Source organism: Nylanderia fulva, unplaced genomic scaffold (assembly GCF_048542155.1).
Source record: "Nylanderia fulva isolate GAGA-0341 unplaced genomic scaffold, ASM4854215v1 Scaffold4, whole genome shotgun sequence".
Taxonomy (NCBI): Eukaryota; Metazoa; Arthropoda; class Insecta; order Hymenoptera; family Formicidae; genus Nylanderia; species Nylanderia fulva.
Window position 1 is genome coordinate 616,211 of NW_028190476.1, and position 24,412 is coordinate 640,622.

Consider the following 24,412-nt stretch of genomic DNA (forward strand, 5'->3'; position numbering starts at 1 on the left):
CTCTCCTTCCGCCTCATCTTGTCACTCAGCAATTCTCCGTTTTTGTTTAGATAGCACATCTGGATTGTCTGAAAAAAATATGCATAAATATGCAAAAGGATTAATATGGCGCGAGGACAGCAATCTCATCTAACAATAAAAGATAATATTCCGTATTATCTCGTCAATCCTGCGCGCAAGATGCGCGACTTTATCGAAACAATACAATAGATGATAAAGAATAAGATTAATGTAATGTTAAGTACTTATTGCAGCCTAATCTGTGAAATTTTTGCACAAAACACGAACCGCGAAACCAAACGCGCGTCCTCCGTCGAGTGGACGCGCGCAACTATAACGCGCCCTCGCGGCAATTTGCGGCATTATCGATCAAATGTTTGGCGCGCTCTATGGATAAAAACTTAAAAATTATAATTTGCATAAATCTAAAAACTTGAGTAAACAATGACCTTGAGAAATAAAAATGCAAAAGTTCTTGATTTTATTTGCTTAAATGATTTTATTTTAAAAGAAACAATTATATAGAGTGTTTTGCAATATATAAAGAATGTTATTTTAAAGAATAACAGATTCTTTCAATTATTCGCAGTTATTTTTCCTTAACAAATATTTTAAATTAATAATTTAATGATTAAAGTTTTTAATCAATCAAGACTTTATTAATCTTTTAAGTTCTTGCATCTTGAACAAATATATTGAAATTTTGTTGATATAATATTTAATTACAATATATTTCTATCTTTGTCAAGAATTTAAATTTTTTTGTACATTATTTTACACGTATTTAAAACTTTATTAAAATATTTCCAATATTCGCAAATTAATATCTCGAAGTTTAGCACTCTTATTTTTCAACAAGAAGTTTAAATATAAATCATGTATTACATAATTTAACGAGAAAATACATTCTTTTTCAGATAAAAATATCACTTTGTAGAGACAGATTCCATACTACTACAAAAATGGGAAAAATATTTGAGCGTCGATTGAAACAACCATCGCCAACTATATCTGTTGGGCAAGCTATGCTGAATAAACTACGCGAAAACATCGATGATGTTTTGATAGTAAGTGCTATAAAATCATGTTTATATATATTTACAAGTTTGATCACTTGCTAAATTTCGCGATAAAAAAATAAAATGTATCAAACAGAAACAGCTTTTCGGAATTCTATTAACGTTAATCTCCAGAGGTAAAATTTGTGAAATCTATCTCTGAATTTTCGCTGTCGCATTATGCATCACTCATAACGACTAGTCTCCCATCTGTCTTTGCATTTTTACTTTAATTCGCTTTAAACTGCAAATGCGAAAAAAGAAAAAATTTAAATTTTAATAATATTATACTTTTATAATAATATATTATATTATAAATATTTATAAAGAAAATATATTTTATAGTCATTATAAATAATAAGTAGCAATCTCATATCATGTATACATTGAATAATACATGTTTTAAATTAAAAATAGATGTATTTATTTAAATTATATATATTTTCTTTTATCTAAATTGTTAATATATTTAACACGCACACGTAAGATACAAAAGATTTCAATGTATAAAGAAAAACAATTAAAAATGTATAGTATGCTAAATTTCTACTTTAATTAAATTCTAATTATTTATATTTTTAATTAAAATTACACACGAAGAAATGCTTATTATTCTCTTACAGATAGACGGACACAGCGGTAATCGAATGACGAACAAGGAACTACTCGAGAAAAGTGTGAAATTCGCAAATTTTTTGCAAAGATACGGGATAAAAATTGGGGACAGAATTTCCATCGCATCTGAAAATCGAATAGATTGGTTGATACCGGCTTGCGCGACTTTCTACATCGGTGCTATATTAGCACCATACAATCCTTTGTATACGGAATGTAAGTATAACAACTGTATAACATTATTATATTAAATATTTATTGTAACTGATTATTTATCTGTATTTAAAATATTTAATAAAACATATAATGTTTAGATGAATTCCAGCACATATTAAACATCGCGAAACCGAGTATTATTTTGGTGTCTCGACGCACCGAACGTCTCATAACTAAAGTCATTTCAAACTTATCTTGGAAAATAGAGTTAATAGAGTTGGATGATGAACCATTCACAACAAATATGCGTACATTGAAGGATATTTTAAATAATGAACAAGCTGTAGATTTTCTGGGATACAAAGCAACAGATATCGGCGATAGTAGCCGACATCCATCGGCTATTCTTTGTTCGAGTGGAACTACCGGATTTCCAAAAGGAGTGACTTGGTCACATAAAAATATATTAGCGTTTATAGTAAAAATCAAGTAAGTTATACATAAATATCTATTTAGTAAACATATTTTCCCGAATCAAATTATATATGTATATAATTTAATAAGATCTAGATCTAGAGCTAAGTTTTGGAACAAAATTTTATACTTTTAATTAAATTATGATTGTATATTTAAAGTATTAACACTCAAAAAAGAAATAATATTTATTTTAAAAAATATTATGTATCAAATATATAATATATGTCTATATAGTAAATATATCAAGGTAGTGCTTATTTTTATAGACAATAATTATTTTAATAAATATTTCATATGATACATAACAATAACTATTTGAAAAATAACATTATCTCTCTTTACTCTGATTTTCAACATATGTATTATACATATCTTAAATTCAATATAATTGTACCTGTTTACAGTATTTATTTGCAAATAATCTTTCGAAAAATATAGCATTATAATTTTATTTTTATTTCAAGATACTATTCAGTTCATAATCTAAATGTGACAAGTCTAATCTTGAAAATAGGGAGCCTGAGTACTTGGATATAAAGCAACGCGACAGATTGCTGATATTGTTACCGTTCTTTCACGGTTACGCATTGGGTATGCTGTTGATTTCCATATATACAGGCTGCATCACAGTCATGATGCCCGCCTTCGAGCCGAAACTCTTCCTGGACCTGATACAGAGGCACCAACTCACCCATCTGCCGCTCGTGCCGCCGATCCTGACGTTCCTGGCGAAGCACCCGCTGGTGGATAAGTACGACTTTCGCAGCGTGAGAGAACTCATCTGCGGAGCGGCGCCGCTTGCGAAGGACGTAAGTTTTCTTCTGTCGTCATGAAGTTTGTCGTCTCCCTGCCTGCCGATCCCCCGGCCAAGTTATTGCGGTAAGAAAAGCCATCGGGAGAGCTAAGTGCCGAAGTGAGTCCTCGATGCCGCGGCGATGGTGAGAGAATCGAACGTAGGACCGCGAGAGGATGAAGGAGTCTCGGGGAGTCGTCGCGTTTTCACTAGACACGGCTCGGGAGTAACTTTATCGCGCTCGTTTTTGTTTAGTCGCGGCTTGGAATCGCTAAAGGAGGAGAAAATAAAAGGTCACGTTCGCAATCGCATCTTTCGGAAAATGTGAAACTGCGATCTCTTATCGACAGTAATAAAAACTTTCGAAAATTTAGCACACTCCCGAAATGTCTGAGCATTGTTCTTTCATAGGACGTTTCTCTAGTATACCATCACTTTAGGATTAAATAAACGTTGATAAGGGAAAGAATAAATACAAGCTTTTAAAACATCTTCTGTGTTTTATAATTAAAGAAAAATTCATACTTCCAAATACTACTTCTATATTTGTATAATCCATGATAATTCTTTTCTTAACAAAAATTTCCAAGTAATTTCTTTTTTTCCATAGATTGCAGCCGCTGTCAAAACTCGTCTCGGGGTGAAGAGCATTCGCAACGGCTATGGTATGACGGAATTAGCAGTAGTAAGCAATCTGAGTGCACGCGATGATGAGGATTCGTCAGAAAATACGACAGTCGGAGTATCCTTGCCTGGTTTCCTTAGCAAAGTGGTCGATCTTGAGACACAAGAGACACTAGAAACTGGTCAGGTGGGTGAGATCTGCTTTCAGGGGGAGCAATTGATGTTGGGTTACTGGAACAATTCAGAAGCCACCAGGCAGACCATCGACCATGACGGATGGCTGCACACCGGTGACGTCGGTTACTTCGATGACAAGGGCAGGATATACGTGGTCGATCGTATCAAAGAGCTGATCAAGTACAAAGGCTATCAGGTCTCGCCGTCAGAGATTGAGACGGTTCTACTGTCGCATCCCGCGGTGAAGGACGCCGCGGTCACAGGAAGACCTGATGAACGCAATGGTGAGATTCCTATGGCTTTCATAGTGAGGCAACCCGGCGCCACGATTACCGAGCAGAATCTCCAGGAATTTGTCAAAAGTGAGTTATCTCTCAACTATTGTAAATCTTTTTCGACATTTCTTCGCAGATTTACATATGAAGAGTTTGATATTTTCTCTGTAGTGTGGAATCAGAGAAGGATAAAAATTTGTTGTATGTAATAAACTTAAAGGCATTTTTAAAAAATAGCAAATTTTTTTTAAAGAAAAGATTTGAATTACTAGAAATCTTTTTTCTATTAATTATAAATAAATTTAAACAACAGTAGGAAAAGTCAGCTTAACGTTGGAAACGTGCGCGTTTAAATTTGAATGTGTGGATGAAATACGGGTGTCAGAGCAGCGAGCTCATGATATAGTAGTAACGTAAAACGGTGCGTTGCATTATTAACGGCATTATTAGTTGTTAGCGACATCGTGCAACGCAACGACATTAAACGCCGCTTGCATCATTAACGAAATTGTTAGTTATCCTCGTAGACTACGTAATTTAAATATACAGCACGGTTAGAATGTGGACGTACCCCGTCTTGACATTGCATTTTAATAGCAAACGCGAGCCAGGCGGCAACCTATCCATGCATTAACCGAGCAATTCAATTTATCTTTCAGAGAAATTGTCGCCGCAAAAATGGTTGCATGGCGGGGTGCAATTTGTCGATGCCATACCCAAGAATCCTTCCGGCAAGATTTTACGCCGCGAACTTCGAGTAATGATCGCTAAACTATAATAATATAAATTAATCGATTTTTTAAAATAAAAATATAATAAATAATAAAATATAAATTTTTTTTGATAACAAACTATCACTTGTAAAAAAATATAAATATTTTTATACTGTTGAAACTGTTCAAAGAAGAATTATTTTACATATTCTACACACATATATATTATACATGTATATCGGTTAAGCAAATAAATTTTTTAAATGCAAATATAAATGATTATGTACAAATGTATTTTTGGAGCAGCAAATATTCTATATAGCGTGTTGTCACGTCGAGTAATTTGTAAATGAACTGTTGACCAACTAATGCATGCGACCACACAAATAAATACGGACACACGGTGACCTAGTTTCTCTCTCAAATATATTGAAACAGCATACCGAGAGAGTGTGCTTTCAAGTTATTACGTGATATCACTCTTGCGCCGACCTGTGGTGCTACGAAAATAAGCGAAGAAACCTGTTGCGTTACACACGTCAAGCAAGCGGCGAGCAACACGCGCTCTCGTACTTCATCAATATCCAGCTTCTTTTCTCCTTTGCGACGATACAGTTCGAGCCTCTTATCGATCTTCATGTGTTTCTCATAGAATTTCTGTATAGTAAATCGGGAAATATCTATAACAGAATTAAATTCTCTGGATGAACGACAAAGACTGTAATGGCCCACGATGATCGACTCAAGTCTCGAAACCTTTCACGTAGCATTAAATTACATAGAGAAGCATCAATCTTCCATTACTTCCTCTCTATATGTATATCGAAAGCTTTATTTTATAGCAAATACTCTTTTGTCGTTTAATATATATAATGCATGAATCTTTAATTTCCGACAGATTCAGCTGTGATTCAACCTATCTCGCGTTCCACGTTTTAAATCCGAATACTATATGTGTGCAAGATTCTAATTCCTCGCAGAACTTTTTTTGACAGGAATATATCGATTACGAAAAAAAATATTCGTGCTTGTTCGTCGTTCTATTCTAAAAGCATCTGCGAGCGATAATTGGACGTAATGGCTACGTCGCTTAACGGAATAGTTAACTGTTAGCGGAAAAGTGCGGCATGAATTGCCGACGGTTTCGACGAATCAACGGGATTATCGGTATCCGGTATTGGAGAAATTTAAATTTCACGCCGCGCACTCTCTCGAATATGGTCCGGATACAGGATCGTCATGCGCGATGGTATATACATGCGTATACACGTGGATGCATGTATATACGTGTGTAAGCGTCGTTATGTGTACGTGTTCAAGCCTTGCGTTCCTGTTCATTTAATTACGACGATTGGCCTGACAAATCTAATTGACGTGCATCAATTATTTGAGCCGCGTTCGAAGGCCGTTTAATTCCCTATCCTCTCCCCGACGAGAACCCCGGGTTTTGCAGTAATTCCATTTTTCAGGAACTCTCTCTTCGCGAAATTTCGTTCGCCGTTTTGTCGTCGAGTCGGTAGCAGTCGTTAATCTCGACATCCGGTCGATAGATTTAGAGACAATTCTTTCTGACAAATAAACATTCTTCTAGAATTTCATATCGTGTGTGCGTGTGTGGTTTTTTATTGCCAAATAACTAATAATTTGAAAATCAATATAATTAGAAACATAATATTGAAAAGAATTATATCAACATACAGTCAAGTAACTTGCATAATGTTTTGATTGTCTTCACAATCAAATAGAAAGTATGTATGGTAAAGATGTATATTATTATGCTCGTTTTCCTACACTTTATAATTGGAGATAATTGTGTGTTTGCGTAGTCCCGCAGCCCAAACGAATAATTCATAATCGCGTGTTGCCGTGCCCGATCATGTGCCTAATTATATAAAACCGACCTGTCATGGTGTGCGATACTAACACAGCAAATTATCGGCGCGCATACCGTTATTGGACTCACCATAACATATGTGGGGGTTCGATTACTGAAATCTGCGTATGTAGGCGAGAAGGGGTTGGCCAGGGATCGAGGGCAACGATAAATTACTGATGGTGGAATGAATTTTCAAAAATGCTGCTCGCGTGATTCCTCTTAACACTGAGGATTATCGCTTCACTTAAACGACAAACTTTTACTGCGAACATTTGTGATTTTTGTAAAATAAAAATAAACATAAAAGTTTTTCCGAATAAATTTTGCCTAAGACCAAACCTTTTAAAAACTATAGATATAAATTTACAAGCTTGCATAATTCTAAGCTGCACTTTTTTTAAATGATTACAATTTCTCGTTATAGGTACCCAGGAAAATGATATATTTCGAGAGAAAAAAGCCATACCGCGTTGAGATGAGATATTTATATTATAAACAAAATATTACGTTGAAATGCGTACAAACCACCAGGACAAAATTTTCGACTACGCACGTGCACATATATGAAATACTTGGATGTACTCAGGAAATGAGATCCGAGTCTATTCGCGCGCAATCAGATATAGGAATTCGCGCGTATGCCTCGCGAATATTCAGATATTCACAATAGCCCGGATTCGCGCCGCGCACGCTTGACATGTTATTCGCGACGTTAATCAGTCCAAACGATTATATTCCTCGCAGAGGCTTCAGGTATTCAGTCGTCTTATACTTTAGCCCGTCTCGAGAGCTATGACAATTGTCATCGTGAAACGTTGCCGAAAATTATTATCAAACATAATAAAAAATACCATTTTAAAAGCGAGAATTTTTTCTTAAATAGAGACTATTCTTTCTGATATCATTATTTTCTTATTTATTTTCTGATTTCATAGGGAATAATAATTTCAGAATTTACAACGAAAGGAAATTATCCGATGACATCGTCCATTGATTGTCAGCATAATAAAAAATACAATTTTAGAAGCGATTGAGAACTTTTTCCAAAATAAAGACTATTCTTTCTAATATATATATATATATCAGTATTTTCTTATTTATTTTCTGATTTCATAGATAATAATAATTTCGGAATTTACAACGAAGGAAAATTATCCAATGACATCGATAACGTCCATTGATTGTCAAGGGCTTTCGTTACGAAGTATAGATCGACAAGCATGATAGGAGTCGTCCTCCCTCGAGGAATGCATTCGGTCGAATCCGGGATACACGCTGCTTAAACCAAAGCGCAAGCTGAAAGGGTACAAAAGGACGCAGTTGGCCGCAACAACGATAGATAGCGAAATTTGGGCATAACGCGCGGCACAATACGCGCTCGCGCCGGGCCTTCAGAAAATGAGAGAGAAGGGTGGGAACGAAGGGGTTGAGGAAGGTGAGGCGCAAAGCAGAGAGAGAGAGAGGGAGAGAGTAAGAGAGAGAGAGAGGGGTAGAAGAGACTGGGAGAGGGGCCTATCACTCGGCTGAATCCAATACAATGCGAACTATTGTACCCACGTTCGCCATCCACTCCAATTCCTGGCGTAGAGATATGCAGCCAGCTTGGAGGTTGCACTTCGCGCGGGGGTGTACGATTATATATGGAAAGGTAAATGCACGAGACTCTCGAAACTAGAGAGAAGATGAAAGAGGGAGAGATGAGGAGAAATTTATTCAGTCCAACGTAGTATATGTTCAACGAGTAATTTCCCGAAGAATTAAAAGCATAGCTACAAAAATTAGAGTGACGCAGAAAACAGACCGAAGAGGAAATTATATGAAGATTAACTCTATAAATATATATGTGAAATTACAAAATGAAACTGGGATACAGCTCTTATAAAATGTATGTTTGTAATACGTTGCTTAACCAGTCAATATTATAAATTAACAAACAATTTTTATATTAGATTTTCTTGACAAGTATAGAGATATAATTGCTAATATAAAAAGTGGTGCTTTTTAATATTTTTTTAAACAAAGTTGTACAACATAAATATGTTAATAAAACTACTTTAATAGTAATAAGCAGGAATTAAAGAGCCTGAAATAAGGAGACAAAACGGATATGAAAATATGAAGAGGGACAGTAAACAAGGGTGAAAGAAGAGTACAAGCGTGGTAAGAAGTAGAAAAACAAGACACAGCTCGAAAGTAGGAAAAGAATGAAAAAGACAGTGAGGTCAAAGAGTTTGAGGATGATGAAAAAGGAAGAACAAGCAAACGCGAGAGCGTGAGAGACCTCAAGAAGGAATGAAAAAAAAAAACGAGTATGACGAGTATACGACAAAATAGAGAGAACATTTTGAGGGAGAAGGGGACTAAAATGAGAGAATTAGTATAAGAGGAAAAGAGCATTAATTTTTTTCTTATTTCTCTCTCCCTCTCTTAGCCATCTCTCTCTCTCTCTCTCTACTATTCTCTATAATTTAAAGTAATTTCACAGCGCGGTGTACGAGTAGTAACCGCACGTTAGTACTCCAACTCTCAGTCTGTCCTATGTGCCTGGCCATTACTACTACTCGCCCTTGAGCAGCGTATAGCAGTGCGGTCACGTTCCCGGGGAAATCATGCCGCTGCCGAAAATGAATTGTTATTACGACGACGATGTAGTGTCAAGTGCAACCCGGGAATGGGACGGCGGGGCAATCTACGGCTCGCCACCCGACCCGGGGTGTCTATTTCCGCGTGATGCATTGACTGCGCTCCGGGATTTACCTTCGCGCAGTGATCCCGACGTCAAATTGTCGCGGCGAAAAGAAGACCGGAGACGTTAAATGATCCCGAGAATTACGGAACGGTTCCATCGATGAAGTTGGCGTGCGGAAAAATTGAGTCTCTTTCGAATCGTTATTATAATGAAGTGATCGTACTTCATGGAGACTCGATTCTTGCATAGGGGGAAAAAAGAGCGAAGAAGAGAGAGGGAATCGATATTTCACGGTTAACGAAGGTTCATTTGACCGTCACTGCTTATTATAATGAACGAGCCCGTATATCTGACCACGATGGAGGGGGAAGATCGGCGGATACCGGAAGGGCCACCGAGTTCGAGCAGAAACGGGATCCAGAGAGAGGGTGGACAGCGCGTACAGAGTGAGTGAGAGAGAGCGAGAGGGTGAGAGGGAAAGAGGAGACAGGCGTTTACGTGCGGCAGACATCCGATGATGCATAGTTGCTGTTGACATGCTGGAACGTCAGGCTCACATGACCTCTCGAGCGCAGCTATTATCCGCAAAGCGACTAGGTCCCTCTTCCTCCCCATTCGCCACCCTCTTCTCTCTCTCTCTCTCTCTCTCTCTCGTATTGCCGCCCGTCGAATTGGGACAATAACCGCTTCGCAAAGTCGTGTAATAATTATTGGCCGCTTTTCGTGAGTCCACCCCCTCCTCCTCGAGCCTCGTTATGGCGCGTTTTACCCCTCGTTAATTGCACAATAATGCCACTACCGACGCGCCTCTTCGCCGTTGTTCCCCCGTTTTCGTCTCACCCGATGGATAGAGAGAAAGAGGGAGAGAGAGAGAGAGAGAGGTCTGGTTGACACAGAGGGACTCGAATTTGTAAAACGCAATTTTGCAACACGCTGTATTTCCGCAGCCGGTTGTCCCGTTGACGTTTTCGGGTGCAGTCGGACTTTATTTACGTGCGTTTCACGTTTAGATTGATAATGTTGCTTTCGAACGCACGCGGCTGATTGGAACACACTAGATCGTGGAAGCGAATGTTATCCGCAGTTGTGGACGGAGATTTGTTGTTTTAACGTATGTATTAGATCCTATTATTGTAACGTATATGTATTAGATCCTTGCGATAAAATGTCTTTAATTTTTTCCTTATTTGACAATCTTGGCAATCTTTGCAAGAAATTAAATTTTGCTCATCGAGAACGTCATATTTCACATATTTATAAAAAAATTATCTTTTCTAATTTTGCAAATAAAAGTATTAAGCAATACTTAAAATTTTACATATCGATCTCCTTTTTTCTATCTCGATATTCCTTATATAGAAAAAAATAAGACTACAAATAAGAACATTTCGCGAACTGACTTCAATTCTGCTGCCATATGCAAGTTTTGCTTGTCAAACCTGGTATACCTGGTAAAAAATCGCAAAATATGATAGGGCGAATATGCATTAGAGAGGGTGACAAAAGGTGACGCGACGTGACACGACGCAATGTTCGATTACGTATGCAGCGACGCGACACGTGCGTGTGAATGCGTTTCGGCATGAATAGATCGACCGACTGCGTAACTTTCGCGGCGAAACCGCGCAGTCGAACACGAATTGTGCTCGACGCGAGGGAGAAATCGTCAACTCCGCGCGTAGATCGCATTAGCGATATATTCACCGTACCTATATAACGAATGAGCAGGACTAATTGTTTTATAGCGCGATGTGGGAGAGGAAGGACGACGCGATCACCCTTCTCGATATCCGGCCCGCACTTGGCGCAATACCGCAATCAGTGTATCACTGTACGTCGGAAATCGTGCCGCGAATGTCATCGGTTAATCGTCAATCGCTTGGATTATTCATAATGCAAATGCAAATATTGTTTTATTATAGTCGGCGTGTAACGATGGCGCAGCTAATGTCCGGCAGTACTTTGAAACTCTTCCTGCGAAGAATTATTGCGACACTGAAAGGGCAAATAGTTGCGAATTGTTCTGTCGATCATTTTTTTAAATTTTATAATAATAAATATTCACCTTGTCTACAGTATTGTATATAAATTCAGTTAATAAGAATAAAAAGCCATTTCTATTTTATTTATATAAGAAATATATGTGAATATTGTGCATAAATCTCTGGATCACATCAGGCTGCAAATTAGGTATCTATATAGTTGCAATTCGGTTAATATCGAGACTGCGTCATTGATACTCATCTGCGATATTAATCAAGCAGTGAAATAATAAGTGTATTTCACGGATGGCGGAGAAATAAATAAGCAATTCTGCGTTATATATTTACGCGTAGCTTCCATATCTATTTATCTACGCAATGAATGTCTTCGCTCGCTCCGTAAGCGCGCAAATCGCACGATTTCCACGCATTTTCTAATCAACGATCGCGCCCATCGTCAGCACTGACGATCTAATTAAAGCTTGCATGTGAAATTCCGCGCGTTCCACGTGTAATCGGTTTAAACGTTTGCGCGCGGCACGATGCTGCTTAATTCTAAGCAATCTCTCTACTGCGAACACGCACATGCGGACGTATCTCATATATACACTATATATAAAACTTCTTTTATACTTTATATGTATATATATATATTTTTCTCATACCGCTTAATCTATAATCGAATATAATTACGCGCGTGAAGCAAAGTCATATTATTCTTTGATAATAAATATTAAACACTGCAAAGCATATGCATAAAAATATGTATTAAATATATGCATTGTATAATTAATTAAGATAATATAATAAAAATATATTATATTAATTAATTATGCAATGCATAAAAATTTTCAACGAAATAAGAAAATAAATCAATAAAAAAAAAAATATATATATATATATATATATATATATATTGTATATGTATATAGAGTGATATATATACAATATATGTGTACATATGTATATGTATACATATATAAAACTCCACGCGCTTATTTATGTACGTCGTAAATATGCATTTGTTAAGACGTGATAATAAACTCAGAACATACGTACAACTGATTAAATAACTAATTAAAAACATCGCGTCTAATAATTAAAACTAATTAAAATGATCGCGTCCGCAGATTACTTATTATTTCAGCGGCCAAACGAGCAAGAATAATTAATATATATATACTCAACGCGTGTGCACAACCCGCGTTCAACAAATAATAAGTATATCCCTTTGTATGTAGTTTGTCTTAAAATAATTATTGATTAATTTATAAACGATCTGTTCGTAACAAGAATTTGATAAAATAAATGATTATTAAATGCTTAAGCTTCTTGAGGATCGACTGTCTATAATTTAGTTTTTTTCTTCAGAATTAATAGCATTTATCATCGCGCGACTGTAATATTCTAATATCGATCCACATAAATATATCTATATAGATTGGAACGATTGCGTCAAATTTGTGTTATAATGTAATTACGAACGCTAGCCTCGTTAAATGCACTCACATAAAATTGACAATACCAATATAAGCTTCTTTTTATAACCGCACAGCAAAGTGCTAACGTTCGTTATCGTTAATGCAATAACAGTCAGTTAAATATAGGTTGAAGATGGTATTTCGTGTGTCGACGTATTAAATTGAAACTGTATCTAGGTAATTCGAGTTCTAATGAGAACGCTATCTTGAAGATATACTCGATGAATATGTCGAGCTGACATACTTGAGTAAGAATGAAATTTGTTAGTGAGTGAAAAAATTTAATTTTGTATAGATACATATGCGCGTCCATGAACAATTAGGAAACATTCTAAAAGTTATATGCATTAGATATCAAGAATCTCATTAACTCTTTTACGTTAAACATTTCTTTTATAAGCTACAATTATTTACCTTACACAATTATTTTTATCTCTACCTTTTGCAAATATATCTGTCATATGTTAACTAATTTTATTTTAATTTAATCAGTTCATTTATAATTTCTAGGATTTATAAACTTTTTGACGATTTGGAACTAGGCGATCTTAAAAGAAATCTTGATTATCGCTTTTCTATAAAGTAGATCGACAAAATTCTTCCGCACAGATTCGAGGAAGTTCTGAATTTCACATTATTTAATGTAAAATATATCTCTTTTTTGTATATGAATTATTGTAAAATAATACTGAATAAAAAAGTATATGTTTAAAATTTAAAAAATGATGTTCAAATTTTCGATAGTAAAAAGAATATGAGATTATCACAGTGAGCAAGAGTGAATTTCCGTTCTGTAAACATCGCGTATATCGCGCAGCAATAAATCCTTCTTAAGCGTTAGCATTTTTTCCTGCAAGTTAGAAATTTGCACAAAGCGATGATTAACTGCGACACGAACGAAACAAACTGTTCTTTAAATATTATACAGTCTTTTCCAGATAACAGACTTTAATAATTAGTATATTAGAATTAAACTTTAATAATGACTTTTTAAATTTATTAAAATTTAATTAAAATTATTATTTAAATATATAATAATATAATTTTAATTAATTTCAAATCGATTTTTCAAAAATTAAGTATTCTTTTACATGTTGCAATATATGTTTCTCGAAGCAAATAAAAACAAGAAAGAAGATAGTTTATATATAAAAATGGAAAATTTTTACATAATAAAAAGAAAAACGATTCAAATGTTTTTTATTTGTTTATGCAATTTGTTTAATTTAAATAGACAAGAGATAATAAAATGCGGGATGTATGCGATATTTTCAGTGCAATCCGTTCCGCAACGCGATGTATCGGGTATTTTCGTCGAAACAAGACGGACATTTGAGGTTTAAGGATATTCTCAATCTCTGTTCGGCCTTCTCCGCGAATTGTCCCTAGGGCATTCGAGCAGCATGGGCTTTTGAAATTTTCGGTAAGCTCGCAAACGCAATTTAATCTACAGACTTTTGTGTGCTCGGAATTCTAACTTTCGTCCCAACAAATATTTGCAGTCCACTATCCTACGCGCTCATTAAACATATTCGCGGACAATGCATCAGCCACTAAAAATATAATTATAAAACTTTGTTGCGTTTTCTAACAAAAAATCTTGGTATTATAATATAGTAGTTTTCTGAAATATATATGCGCAAATATCGCAAAATGCGCGAAACATCTTCAACAAAGTTTGACAGAGCGATACTCATATTAAAAACTTGGTATATTTTGTATATATAAATAATTGTTCCTTTCAATTTATAAATATCGATTTAATATATCATTTCAAAAATATTCTATATAAATAATATAGAAAGTATTCTATATAACTTTACTTATACAATAATACTAAAAAAATGAAAATATATATGACTAAAATTCTCAAATATAAAAATAAGTGTGCTTTTTCGTTAAAAAAGAGAATAAAAAAGAAATTAACGTTTTTAAAATTAATTTCTATTTAATTCTATACACTATAAAAAGTATTAATATTGCTAATATTACTATAGAAAGTATATGAATAGTATATAATAAAAATATTAACATAAACCATACAAATTCGTTAATCAAGATCGTTTAATTTCTTCAGATCTGTTTATCAATTATTGTAAAGATAGAGTCGCGATCTCGCAGTAATCTGTCGATACGGTTGCGATTCTGTTCAGATAACTTAAATGATGTTATTTATAATATAAAATTTAAAAAAGTATCAATTCACATCATTTTGAGCCCGAAGATAATCTTTTTAGCTATCGTTATGTCTAAATTTATCTCCTCTATATTTGATAAATATTAAACTTATTTTAAAATATATGTGACACTTGGGAAATAAATGTACTATACAATATAATAATACACACATATATATATATATATATATATATATACAGGGTGTTCGGTAACTAACGGACCAACGATCACAAATGGATTCTTTGGTCAATTTGGAAACGATTTTTCCTCAGCAAAAATGTCAAAAAAGGTTATCATTTTTTACAACTTTCCAATATTTGTCATTACGTATCTTTATAACTAAGCTTCAAATTAAAATTTTATTATAGTAAATTTTACCTGAAATTAACTGAAGAATGTAATTATGTTAGACTTTTAACTCCAAATCGTTTAGTTGTCCATAAACCCATTTTTTTCAATCGCTTATAACTCGAAAATTATTGACTTCTCAACATTTTTGCTGAGGAAAAATCATCATCTTTTCACCTACCCTACAACCCCTCAACGGTTGGCACCGGAGTTCCCGAACACCCTGTATATATATATGATTAATCTCGTACTTGTAAAATTCCAAATAAGAATTTTATATATAATTCTTCTATTTAAAAAATCTAGATTATTATATGCACACAGTGTCTGATTAATATAAAATTATAAAGATATTATGATTTATGTTTATTAAAAAATTGCAAAAGATTTTTCTTGTTATATCGTATCTTATTTAGCTTTATCTTTTACATCTCAAATTTATTCATCAACGTTGCAAGATGCAATTCGTTTCAAATACATGAATATGCAAACAACGGCCATGACTGATTATCTTTATTTTTAGATTTTGACGGCGACAATCAACTCTCTCTCTCGACGATCTAATCGAAACGATCCAGAGACTGGCGGGCTCGAATGAGCGCGAAAAGGCCCGAATCGATCGGCAACGTGCGGAGAACGTAGCGCGAATGGTCGGTTGTGCATTCCTGCTGTGCGTTCTCGACAAAGGACGGAATCGGGAAGCGATTAATCCTTTTGCCGAAAGCCGCTTTCTGTTGCAACAAATTTCCGGTGGCGGTTGTTGATTCCGCGGCAGAAAGTAGGTGAATTGAAAGGAACTACCTTCTGTGAGGTGAAATTAATTCTGCAAAATTGTACTCGCGCAATATTTAAAACCGGAAATTACTTTTAAAATCGTTAATTTTTTTTATCCCTTTTTAACGAAAAAGCAAACTTATCTTTATATACTATAGTATTGAAATCAATAATATTCTCATATTGTTTAGTACCATTTTTCTCCTCTTCAAGATGATACTGAATTTTTTTAATAAGGGGAAATGAAGAAGAAAGATTAATCTTTAATACATCTTATACTTTCTTTTCTTTCTCTTTCAATCTTATATTAGAAAGATTTCTATCAATTCTTTTTGATTCACCTATTTTTTTACAGGATCACAATGAAACATAGATTATAATAATTTACAATTTTTTCCATGATACTTATTTTTTCAGATATTACAAGAAATGGACCTTTCTGAGCAGCATTGTAAACAAGAATTTGTACATGCGCTCTCAAAAATAACAAACTTCGCATACACCTTTTAATTCAAAATTTAATAAAATTCTTTACTTCTAATTTTGAAGTAATATTTTCAATAATACTGAAAGAAAGCTTCGTCTTTTTCGATTTTGCCGAAACTTTACAATGTTGTGTATTTTTGTGCGTAAAACACGAACCTGTAAATTGTCGTCTTAAATAGGAAATATGTTACAGTGGATTTTATCCTCCTTTCTCCGTCGAAAAGGAGTGAATTTGAATTTACAAATTCGTGTCTTACGAATAACAAAAATAAAAATACACAGTATTATAAAGCTTCGGCAAAATCCGAGAGAATTTTCATAAAATTATTACCCAAAATTTAAATAAAAATTGATGAGACTCACCGATACGATGCACAGCATAGTTGGAAATGTAAACTCTATAAAATATAAATAGATGGAAATTAGTCAAATTATAGTAAAATTTAAAATAAAATTGATTTTAAACAATTTGAATTTTAAAAAATAAAATTATTATTTACATTGAGTGTTTTATTTGATTTAAAATAGATATTTAATTAAAAACATTACATTATAATAAAATTATTATTTACATTGAATGTTTTATTTGAATTAAACAGATTTAATTAAAAACATTACATTATTTTTAACAAAATTTTTAATATAAACTTTTTTATAAAATTTGGTAAGTAAAATTAAAAATTTTAAATAAATAATGTAAATAATTTTTTTTATAAACATGTAAAAATATTTTATTAATCTATCGGATTTATATTGAATCCTGGACATCAATAATGAGAAGGGAGGGAAAGGGCGGTTCTGCAAAATTATATATGTATAATTCTGTGCAATTGTAAGAAAAGTGCAATTTTATACAGCTAATGTATCAGAAAAAAGTACAATTGAATTAAAACAGAATAATATATCACACAAAACTGAATTATTGGAAAATATAATTATATTAAAAAGTATATATTAATTAAATTATATTGAAAAGCATTTTATCCAATATAGATACATACATTCAAAAAATGAAGAATAAGAGCGACATGTTTTTCGATTTCTGAACTTTTTATATAGAATAAAATATCGTAAATATTTTATATTCTTCTTATATATATACATATCTTATATATATCTTATATATATACACGTATATGTGTGCGTGTATATATACATATATTAATATGTATCAATCTACAAATCAAAGGAATCTTTATTCATATTAAACAATTTTACTTTTCTTGACATTTCCTTATTACAAGAATATATTTTATATAGGCAATATTTATTTTCAATAATTTTATTAATAACTTACTTTAATAATTGCGGCCATGGTTATGTAGAATTTATTCGACAGAATTATTGCATTATGTGTCCCGACAAATGTCACGATGGTCGCGCGAAATTCACTCGACGGACCTGTCGTACTACCAACGCGCCGCGACAAACGTCACGATGGTCGCGCGGAGTTCACTTGACGAAATTGTCGCACTACCGACATGAAAACAATATTATAATAATAATTCGACAATTGCTCGATACTTTTCTCGATACTCCCGACATTATAAGATTATTTGCAAACAATATTTACTTTTGGAAACTAAATTTGAGCAGTTAATTTGATGAATAACATTTGATGCATGTCGTCGCATATTTACACTACATATGTATAAATATAATACAATAATCGCCCGAAATACTTATTTTCGGCACTCCCGATACTAAACATTTATTTGGAAATGATATTTATTCTTAATAATATGAAATTATATCTCAGATAAGATGAGATAATAGTAACAACTCTACTCTACTGCAGCAAATCATAATTATGGTTATAACGCTCGCAACAGTAATCACGGATCAATTAATTCTATTCCTTCGACATTTACGACACTTACGACACTCGATCGCGACACTTAACGCCCGATCGCGATTATATCCGTACGATAAAACTCCGATGCCGCAAACCGTAAGTGATTGCGTGCGAAATGGCTGCGGAAACGACTAAATATCTCAACTTCCGACTCGCGGTTCGACATGGCTGCCATGACGTCATGACGCGCGGGATTTAAATGATAATTTTTACTTTTCACGAAATGGTAATATTAAAAATATGCGTACAATATTAAAATTATATATATTAAAAATGCGCTTGTGTTGTGCTAATATTGTATGAAAAGAAAAATCTAGATTTTTAAACGCTTTTATTCTTGTACATGCTTTTTCTCATGTTGTATAATTTTCCTTATATTCCATATTATTAATTTCTTTCCTGATTTTATTGATATTTACAAAAAATAATTTATTTAATAATAATTTAACTTGTATTATCTATATCTCTGTATTGTATAAAATTTAACAAAATTTGTTACATATATTAAATAAATATAAAAAAATTTTGCTTTAAATTATCAATTATAAAATATAAACTTACGCGCTCTATATTTTATACTTTTATATGTTTTCTTAAATATACATATATATATATATATATATATGTATATTTGACTTCTTCGCGTAATATGTCATCATTACATAATAAAACATATAAAATCTTACAAAAATAGATAATCAGTCTATAAAAATTTTTAAAACTTTTTACTTTATCTAATAAGTGCTCACCACTATGTTATTTATAGTCTATTCTTGGCACTTATAATTTCATTATAAAAAACATTTTGTTACACATATATGTTCATTAAAAGTAATGATATTTGTTAAATCTCTCTGTATAAAAACATGTTAATTTGTACGTATAATGTTCGTTTCGTTTGTAATGTCACATATTTCAAACATAACATTTTTAATTAAAAATATTATATCTTATAATAGAGTATAAGTTTTTTTTTAAATCTAACCCGATGGGTTTTTACGTTTTATGTACAATAAAATCCCAGGTCTCTTTCCATCTCAATTTTATCACATCCTTGGCACTGAGAGCTGATGTTCCATAACTAAATATAATGAATTTCTTGAACACATAGATGATAAACAGTATCCAAGCAATGGTACCACATGTTAGAATGTACAATGAAATGTTCCATAAACGATGAGTACTGAAATAGAAGATAATTAATTAAAATTTATTTCATATGAGATTAAATTATATTATTTTTGTACTATTAAAACATACCCTATTAAATAATACAGATGATCAACTGTGGCTGCTGTTAATAAGACTTTGAAAATGAAAGCTGGTAAGTAATGATGCAAAAACAAAGTTCGCTCAACAAACATAAAAGGTAAGAAATGAAGAAAATATCCAGCCAACAATATATAAGCATTGTTAACGAACTTTTCCCATTCTTCCTCGGCAATGTCAAAGCATTTTCTTCTTCTTCTCATCAAATAAAATATTAATAGCCCCGAATACACGACTACAGAGATCGTGCCAGAGTACCAAATCACGATGTTTCCCAAAAGATGTACTTGTGCCTAAAAATCATATCTTGTAAACACAATTAAGCTAGTTTATAAAAATCAATAAATTTATAATTATTTAATGGTAAAAAATTGAAAATATTAAAATAAAAATATGATATAAAAAGAAGAGAAACAAGTTGAATGCAAATAGAATACGTTTTCATATTATATCTAACGATATCTCAAGCGTCCAAGTATGTAATTTTTCAACTTACATTGCTGTCGTTGGATACCCAGTACGCGATTCCTCGAGACATCAGTGGCCATTCGAGTGGTCCGCTGGAATACATGTGACTGTTTTGACCTTCCTGGCCGCCAAATAACATTTTGATCTGCAACTCTGCAAATTTCTCCCAGAAGCTCAACGCGGTCGCCTGCAAAGGTATCATTTCCGCGCTAATTAGTTCTCGTTCCCGTTGCTTCTGGTCCTCGCTTTTGGTATACCGATGCTCCTCGACGTTCCAGATGGAATTGGTTTGGTCCATCAGCCGATCCGCTACCACCTCGTGCTGATTGAAGCCCCAGTCGGGCAGTTGTCTGCCGCTGAACTTTAACGCAAACTCGGCTCCGTTCGCGTGCACGTGTATCAATCGTACTTGGCTCTGTATAGCGTGCCACGCATCGCCAGAATGATCCCTGTTCGTGATCTCCACCCGCCAGAGATTTTGCGTCGGCATCGATACATTGTAATCGATGTAGCACGATACCTCTTGACTCTGCGGCGTCATCGGGGCCGCGACGTCGTGCGAGTTCAACGCTCTACTCGTGATTCCGTGTACGAGTTGAATCACGTCTCCGTGTCGGATAGGTTCACTGGGCTTCATCACCACCAGATCATTCCTGTCTGGTCTCTTGACGATCCACCAATTGTTAACATCCTTAAATGAGTAACAAGTGACCTGCTGCTGATGAGAGCTACCACGACCGTCAGGATATCGCAATGGATACACATGGTTGTGACTGTGTAGCCAGCAAGCTCTACCGTACGTATGTCGAAGAGTGATCTGTGAACCGTGAGTTACTTCTAGAGGTTGCCCCTTCGTGATACTGGCGAGTCCTCCTTCCAAACTCGCTTGAAACGCGCTTGTCATCACCGAGTCGTGTGGCCCTGCTTTCGAGAGTATCGTCAAGTGCACGTAGAATATGCTCAGGTACACGGTGGCAATAACAGCGATCAATGCAATGAGTCTTATTAGAAGATGGATCCACAACATTGCACTTGACAGAGTCTTCTTTGGGAGCAGAGACCAGTAATCACGAGCGATTAGGAAGAGTGCCAGGATCATCGAGTAAAATCCAACATATTTCACACTACAAAGAAAAATTTTGATTAGATAAACTCAAGAATAAATACGAAAAATGATGATATAAGTAAGATCGTACCATATTGCACATGTTAAATTCGCAATGCCTAATATCAACCATATCCACCAGAACATAGATGTTGGTCGATCCATAATTTTTCGAAATTTTACGATGCACAACAAACCAAGTAAAGAAAATTGCATCAAAATACTTTCCATCAGGACAAATCTAGATTGTGTCAACAATGCATTATCTAAAAAATAGCAATGAATGTATTAGCAAAATATGTTAATAGAAAACATCATGCGTTGAATTCAATAAAATTCTTTAAATTTAATTTAAATCATGCGGATTATTACATATCCACGTTAACTATCATATTAGTATTACTTCAATATATTTATATTATTTAATTAATTAGAAAACAGAAATAAAGATAAGAAAAAAAAGTGTGCTGCAATCTCTTATGCAATGCACTTTCTAGACAAAGTTATCAAGATCAAAGTTACCAAGTAATAAAAGAATTCCACCAATTGCTGCAGCCCATTGTCTCAAGCCCAGTTCTAGAACAAGATGATAGCCCGTGGGGATCAGCAGACTACCGCATATTGCCGGTACCAGACGTAATGCATACAGAGGAACTGTATCGCCATAAGGACTTCCAATTCTGTCAAACTTGAATTGTCCATCAAATCCAGCTAAATATGCCGCTGCAGAAACCAATTGCTTTCCTAGAGGCGGATGAGAGTCAAAGAAGAACGTTCTCTTCATGTATAATCCGACGTATTTGCCATAATGCAGCTCATCGAATCTACAAATTAATTATAATTAATAATTGAAAAACTGAATGGCAACTAATAGCTTAAAATGTGTGTTTCAAGTCATTAGTTATTATTATTTCTCGTTTCATTATTTTACATGTTCAAAAATTAATTTTACTGTACTTTGTATATTAGAAAAGAAATATACTCTAGTTGCTTTTATTAATTGTATATTAATTGATTATCACAAATCTCTTTATCAATTATACAATTACTTAATTGTGTATCACTTTATAATTGTTAAAGATTATTAAAGATAAGAATAATTTCATGTTATCAGCAAAATGCTGATATCTTTATATGATTATGTATTTGTAGATTATGTAATTATAGATTGTTGATTGCTTGATTGCTAGTACTATATGTTCTACATTTCTTTAAAAAGTAAATAAATACGTACACTATATTACGTGGTTCCTCAAGGCAATAAAGACGAGTAAAGATGCCTGTAACTAGTAAAATTGTTGCTATCAGATCGATCTCCAAGCTGATCCTGATTCGAGCACGAACTGCATCTTTTGAGACAAGTTGCTTTGAGTCGATAGAATCTGATGTATTTGCTTTCTTACTTCCTATTGGAATGTCTGGTGCCTGTCAATAAAATAGTAAATATTAATATACTATATATAATAATCAAATCTAATAAATATTTGAAGTAAAAAATCAAAGCAGTAATTAAATGTTAATATAGTATATTAGTAAATATAGATAAGGCAATAATAATTTTGATAAAAATGTTGCTCACATCATATTTAAAGACAGAATATCATCATATTTATTTTTCATTATGTAAAAATTTGAAAACTTTCTAATATAATGTAAAATGTGAAGAAATGTCACATTAATGATCCCTTTTAATTTTGCCTTCTCAGATAAATTCAAAGTTATAATTACAAAATATGTTGTCTCTAATATTGCATTTTTGGAATTTGTGTGTTATCAAAATGCATACTAAAGTGCATTCCTCTTACAAAATACCTTTTTAATATTTCTTATCAAAACGATAAGCAATAATCAAATATATATATATATATATATATATATATATATATATTCTATATACACAGGATTGTTAATTCTAAAAATTTCTAAAATAAGTTAGAATAAAGTATATACATGTTGATAGAGAATTGACTTTAATCTTTACATTGAAGTTAAGATTTTGCAGATTCACAGGCGTACATTTTCAACTCATGACTTACAGGGATACTTTTGTATCCCTGTATGTACATATGATTTTTTTTCACACAATTACGTTTCTAAATTTCTTGATAAATTCGCCAAGCTTTAAATATTGCCGCTCACCTCATTCCTTGGATTTCTTGATTGATTTATCGTCGCGTTGACGTCGCCTTCCACGTGGGTGCTGTGTTTGACATCCTGCGGTCTCGTTCGCCTGCGCCGGACTTCCATCGCGCAAAAAATGTAACCGGAAAAGAACGAAAAAGAGAGAAAAACGAGCACTTATTCGATTTTCTGAAGGAAAGGAAAAAGATAACAGTTCTAGATCGACTGACCGCGATTTCCTGCATTCGAATTTTCGCTCGACAAATTTCTCGTTGCGGTCACATTTCGCGATGAAAAACACTCTTGTTCTTAACACGTCAGCTACTAGATGATGCTGGATACTCTCTACCTCACTGTTCAGAATTCTTCAGGGATATCCTCGATTTTTTGAACCGCGAGACGTTTCTTCAGCGAGTCTATTTTCGAGACAAATTACTGATGTGTGATTTAAAGTCCGATTTCAACGGAGGCTCGCCTAGGATTCATCATCCGTCAAGTTTGACATTTGACGTACGAGATGATTTAGATTTTAGGTTAGTGCACGCGAGTTTAACATAACGGTACCGTCTCCGAGGATCCTGTTCAGTGACAGTTCTGCGCATTCCGCGGCAATCTTGCCGCAAGTTTCGAGACGTTTGTTCCTCTTCAGGATTGTAGGGCATTTTATCCTTGCAGGTTTTTCCTCGTCTCATCACTGACATTTTAATCATTTCTTGATTTATGTATTTTCTCCTCTGTCACATGTTTTCTTGTCATTTGTCATAAGTTAAAATTCGTAAACACGTGTGTGATTGTTAAAATTTATATACATTAATAATAATAATAATAATAATAATAATTTTAATTTATATTATTACATATTATTCTTATACAGAAGAATAACACGTGACAG

General features: G+C 33.7%; 4 protein-coding genes across 11 annotated transcripts in view; 3 read left to right on the plus strand and 1 right to left on the minus strand.

Moving 5' to 3' along the window:
* Nucleotides 1-5,164, plus strand: part of LOC114944687 (luciferin 4-monooxygenase) — a 103,047-nt gene extending 97,883 nt beyond the window's left edge. For all 4 annotated transcript variants that reach the window (XM_029320705.2, XM_029320706.2, XM_029320704.2 and 1 more), the window contains 6 exons: nt 918-1,067; nt 1,682-1,889; nt 1,988-2,318; nt 2,821-3,115; nt 3,710-4,262; nt 4,835-5,164. In XM_029320705.2, coding sequence (XP_029176538.2) covers nt 963-1,067; nt 1,682-1,889; nt 1,988-2,318; nt 2,821-3,115; nt 3,710-4,262; nt 4,835-4,953 — 1,611 coding nt within the window. In that variant the 5' untranslated portion in view covers nt 918-962 and the 3' untranslated portion in view covers nt 4,954-5,164. The remainder of the gene's footprint in view (nt 1-917; nt 1,068-1,681; nt 1,890-1,987; nt 2,319-2,820; nt 3,116-3,709; nt 4,263-4,834) is intronic.
* rt (Protein O-mannosyltransferase rt) lies at nt 1-24,200 on the minus strand. Of its 2 annotated transcripts, none has more exons than XM_085485966.1 (7): nt 23,539-24,200; nt 22,634-22,824; nt 21,922-22,223; nt 21,491-21,665; nt 20,323-21,418; nt 17,066-17,100; nt 1-68 (listed from the first exon to the last, which is right to left on the minus strand). In XM_085485966.1, the coding sequence occupies exons 1-7, from the start codon at nt 23,644-23,646 to the stop codon at nt 47-49; spliced, it is 1,929 nt and encodes a 642-aa protein (XP_085342092.1). In that variant the 5' UTR covers nt 23,647-24,200; the 3' UTR covers nt 1-46. The 2 variants fall into 2 exon arrangements, with proteins under 2 accessions (XP_085342092.1, XP_029176486.1); XM_029320653.2 differs by lacking the exons at nt 1-68; nt 17,066-17,100 and adding exons at nt 17,943-19,740; nt 19,818-20,119 and having other exon boundaries at nt 23,539-24,175.
* On the plus strand, nt 12,404-16,738 carry LOC114944678 (calcium and integrin-binding protein 1). The gene is given in 8 exon segments (XM_085485970.1): nt 12,404-13,090; nt 13,092-13,120; nt 13,123-13,183; nt 13,427-13,524; nt 14,187-14,339; nt 15,966-15,985; nt 15,988-16,092; nt 16,634-16,738. Coding segments are annotated over 8 exon segments (612 nt in total). The 5' UTR covers nt 12,404-13,049.
* LOC114944664 (ATPase WRNIP1) overlaps nt 23,457-24,412 on the plus strand; it is a 4,373-nt gene continuing 3,417 nt past the window's right edge. For 2 of the 4 annotated variants that reach the window (XM_029320658.2, XM_029320661.2), the window contains exon 1: nt 23,457-24,053. The gene's annotated coding sequence lies outside the window, so the exon portion shown is untranslated. Of the gene's footprint in view, nt 24,196-24,412 lie in introns of all 4 variants that reach the window. The other 2 variants (XM_029320659.2, XM_029320660.2) reach the window with 2 other exon arrangements.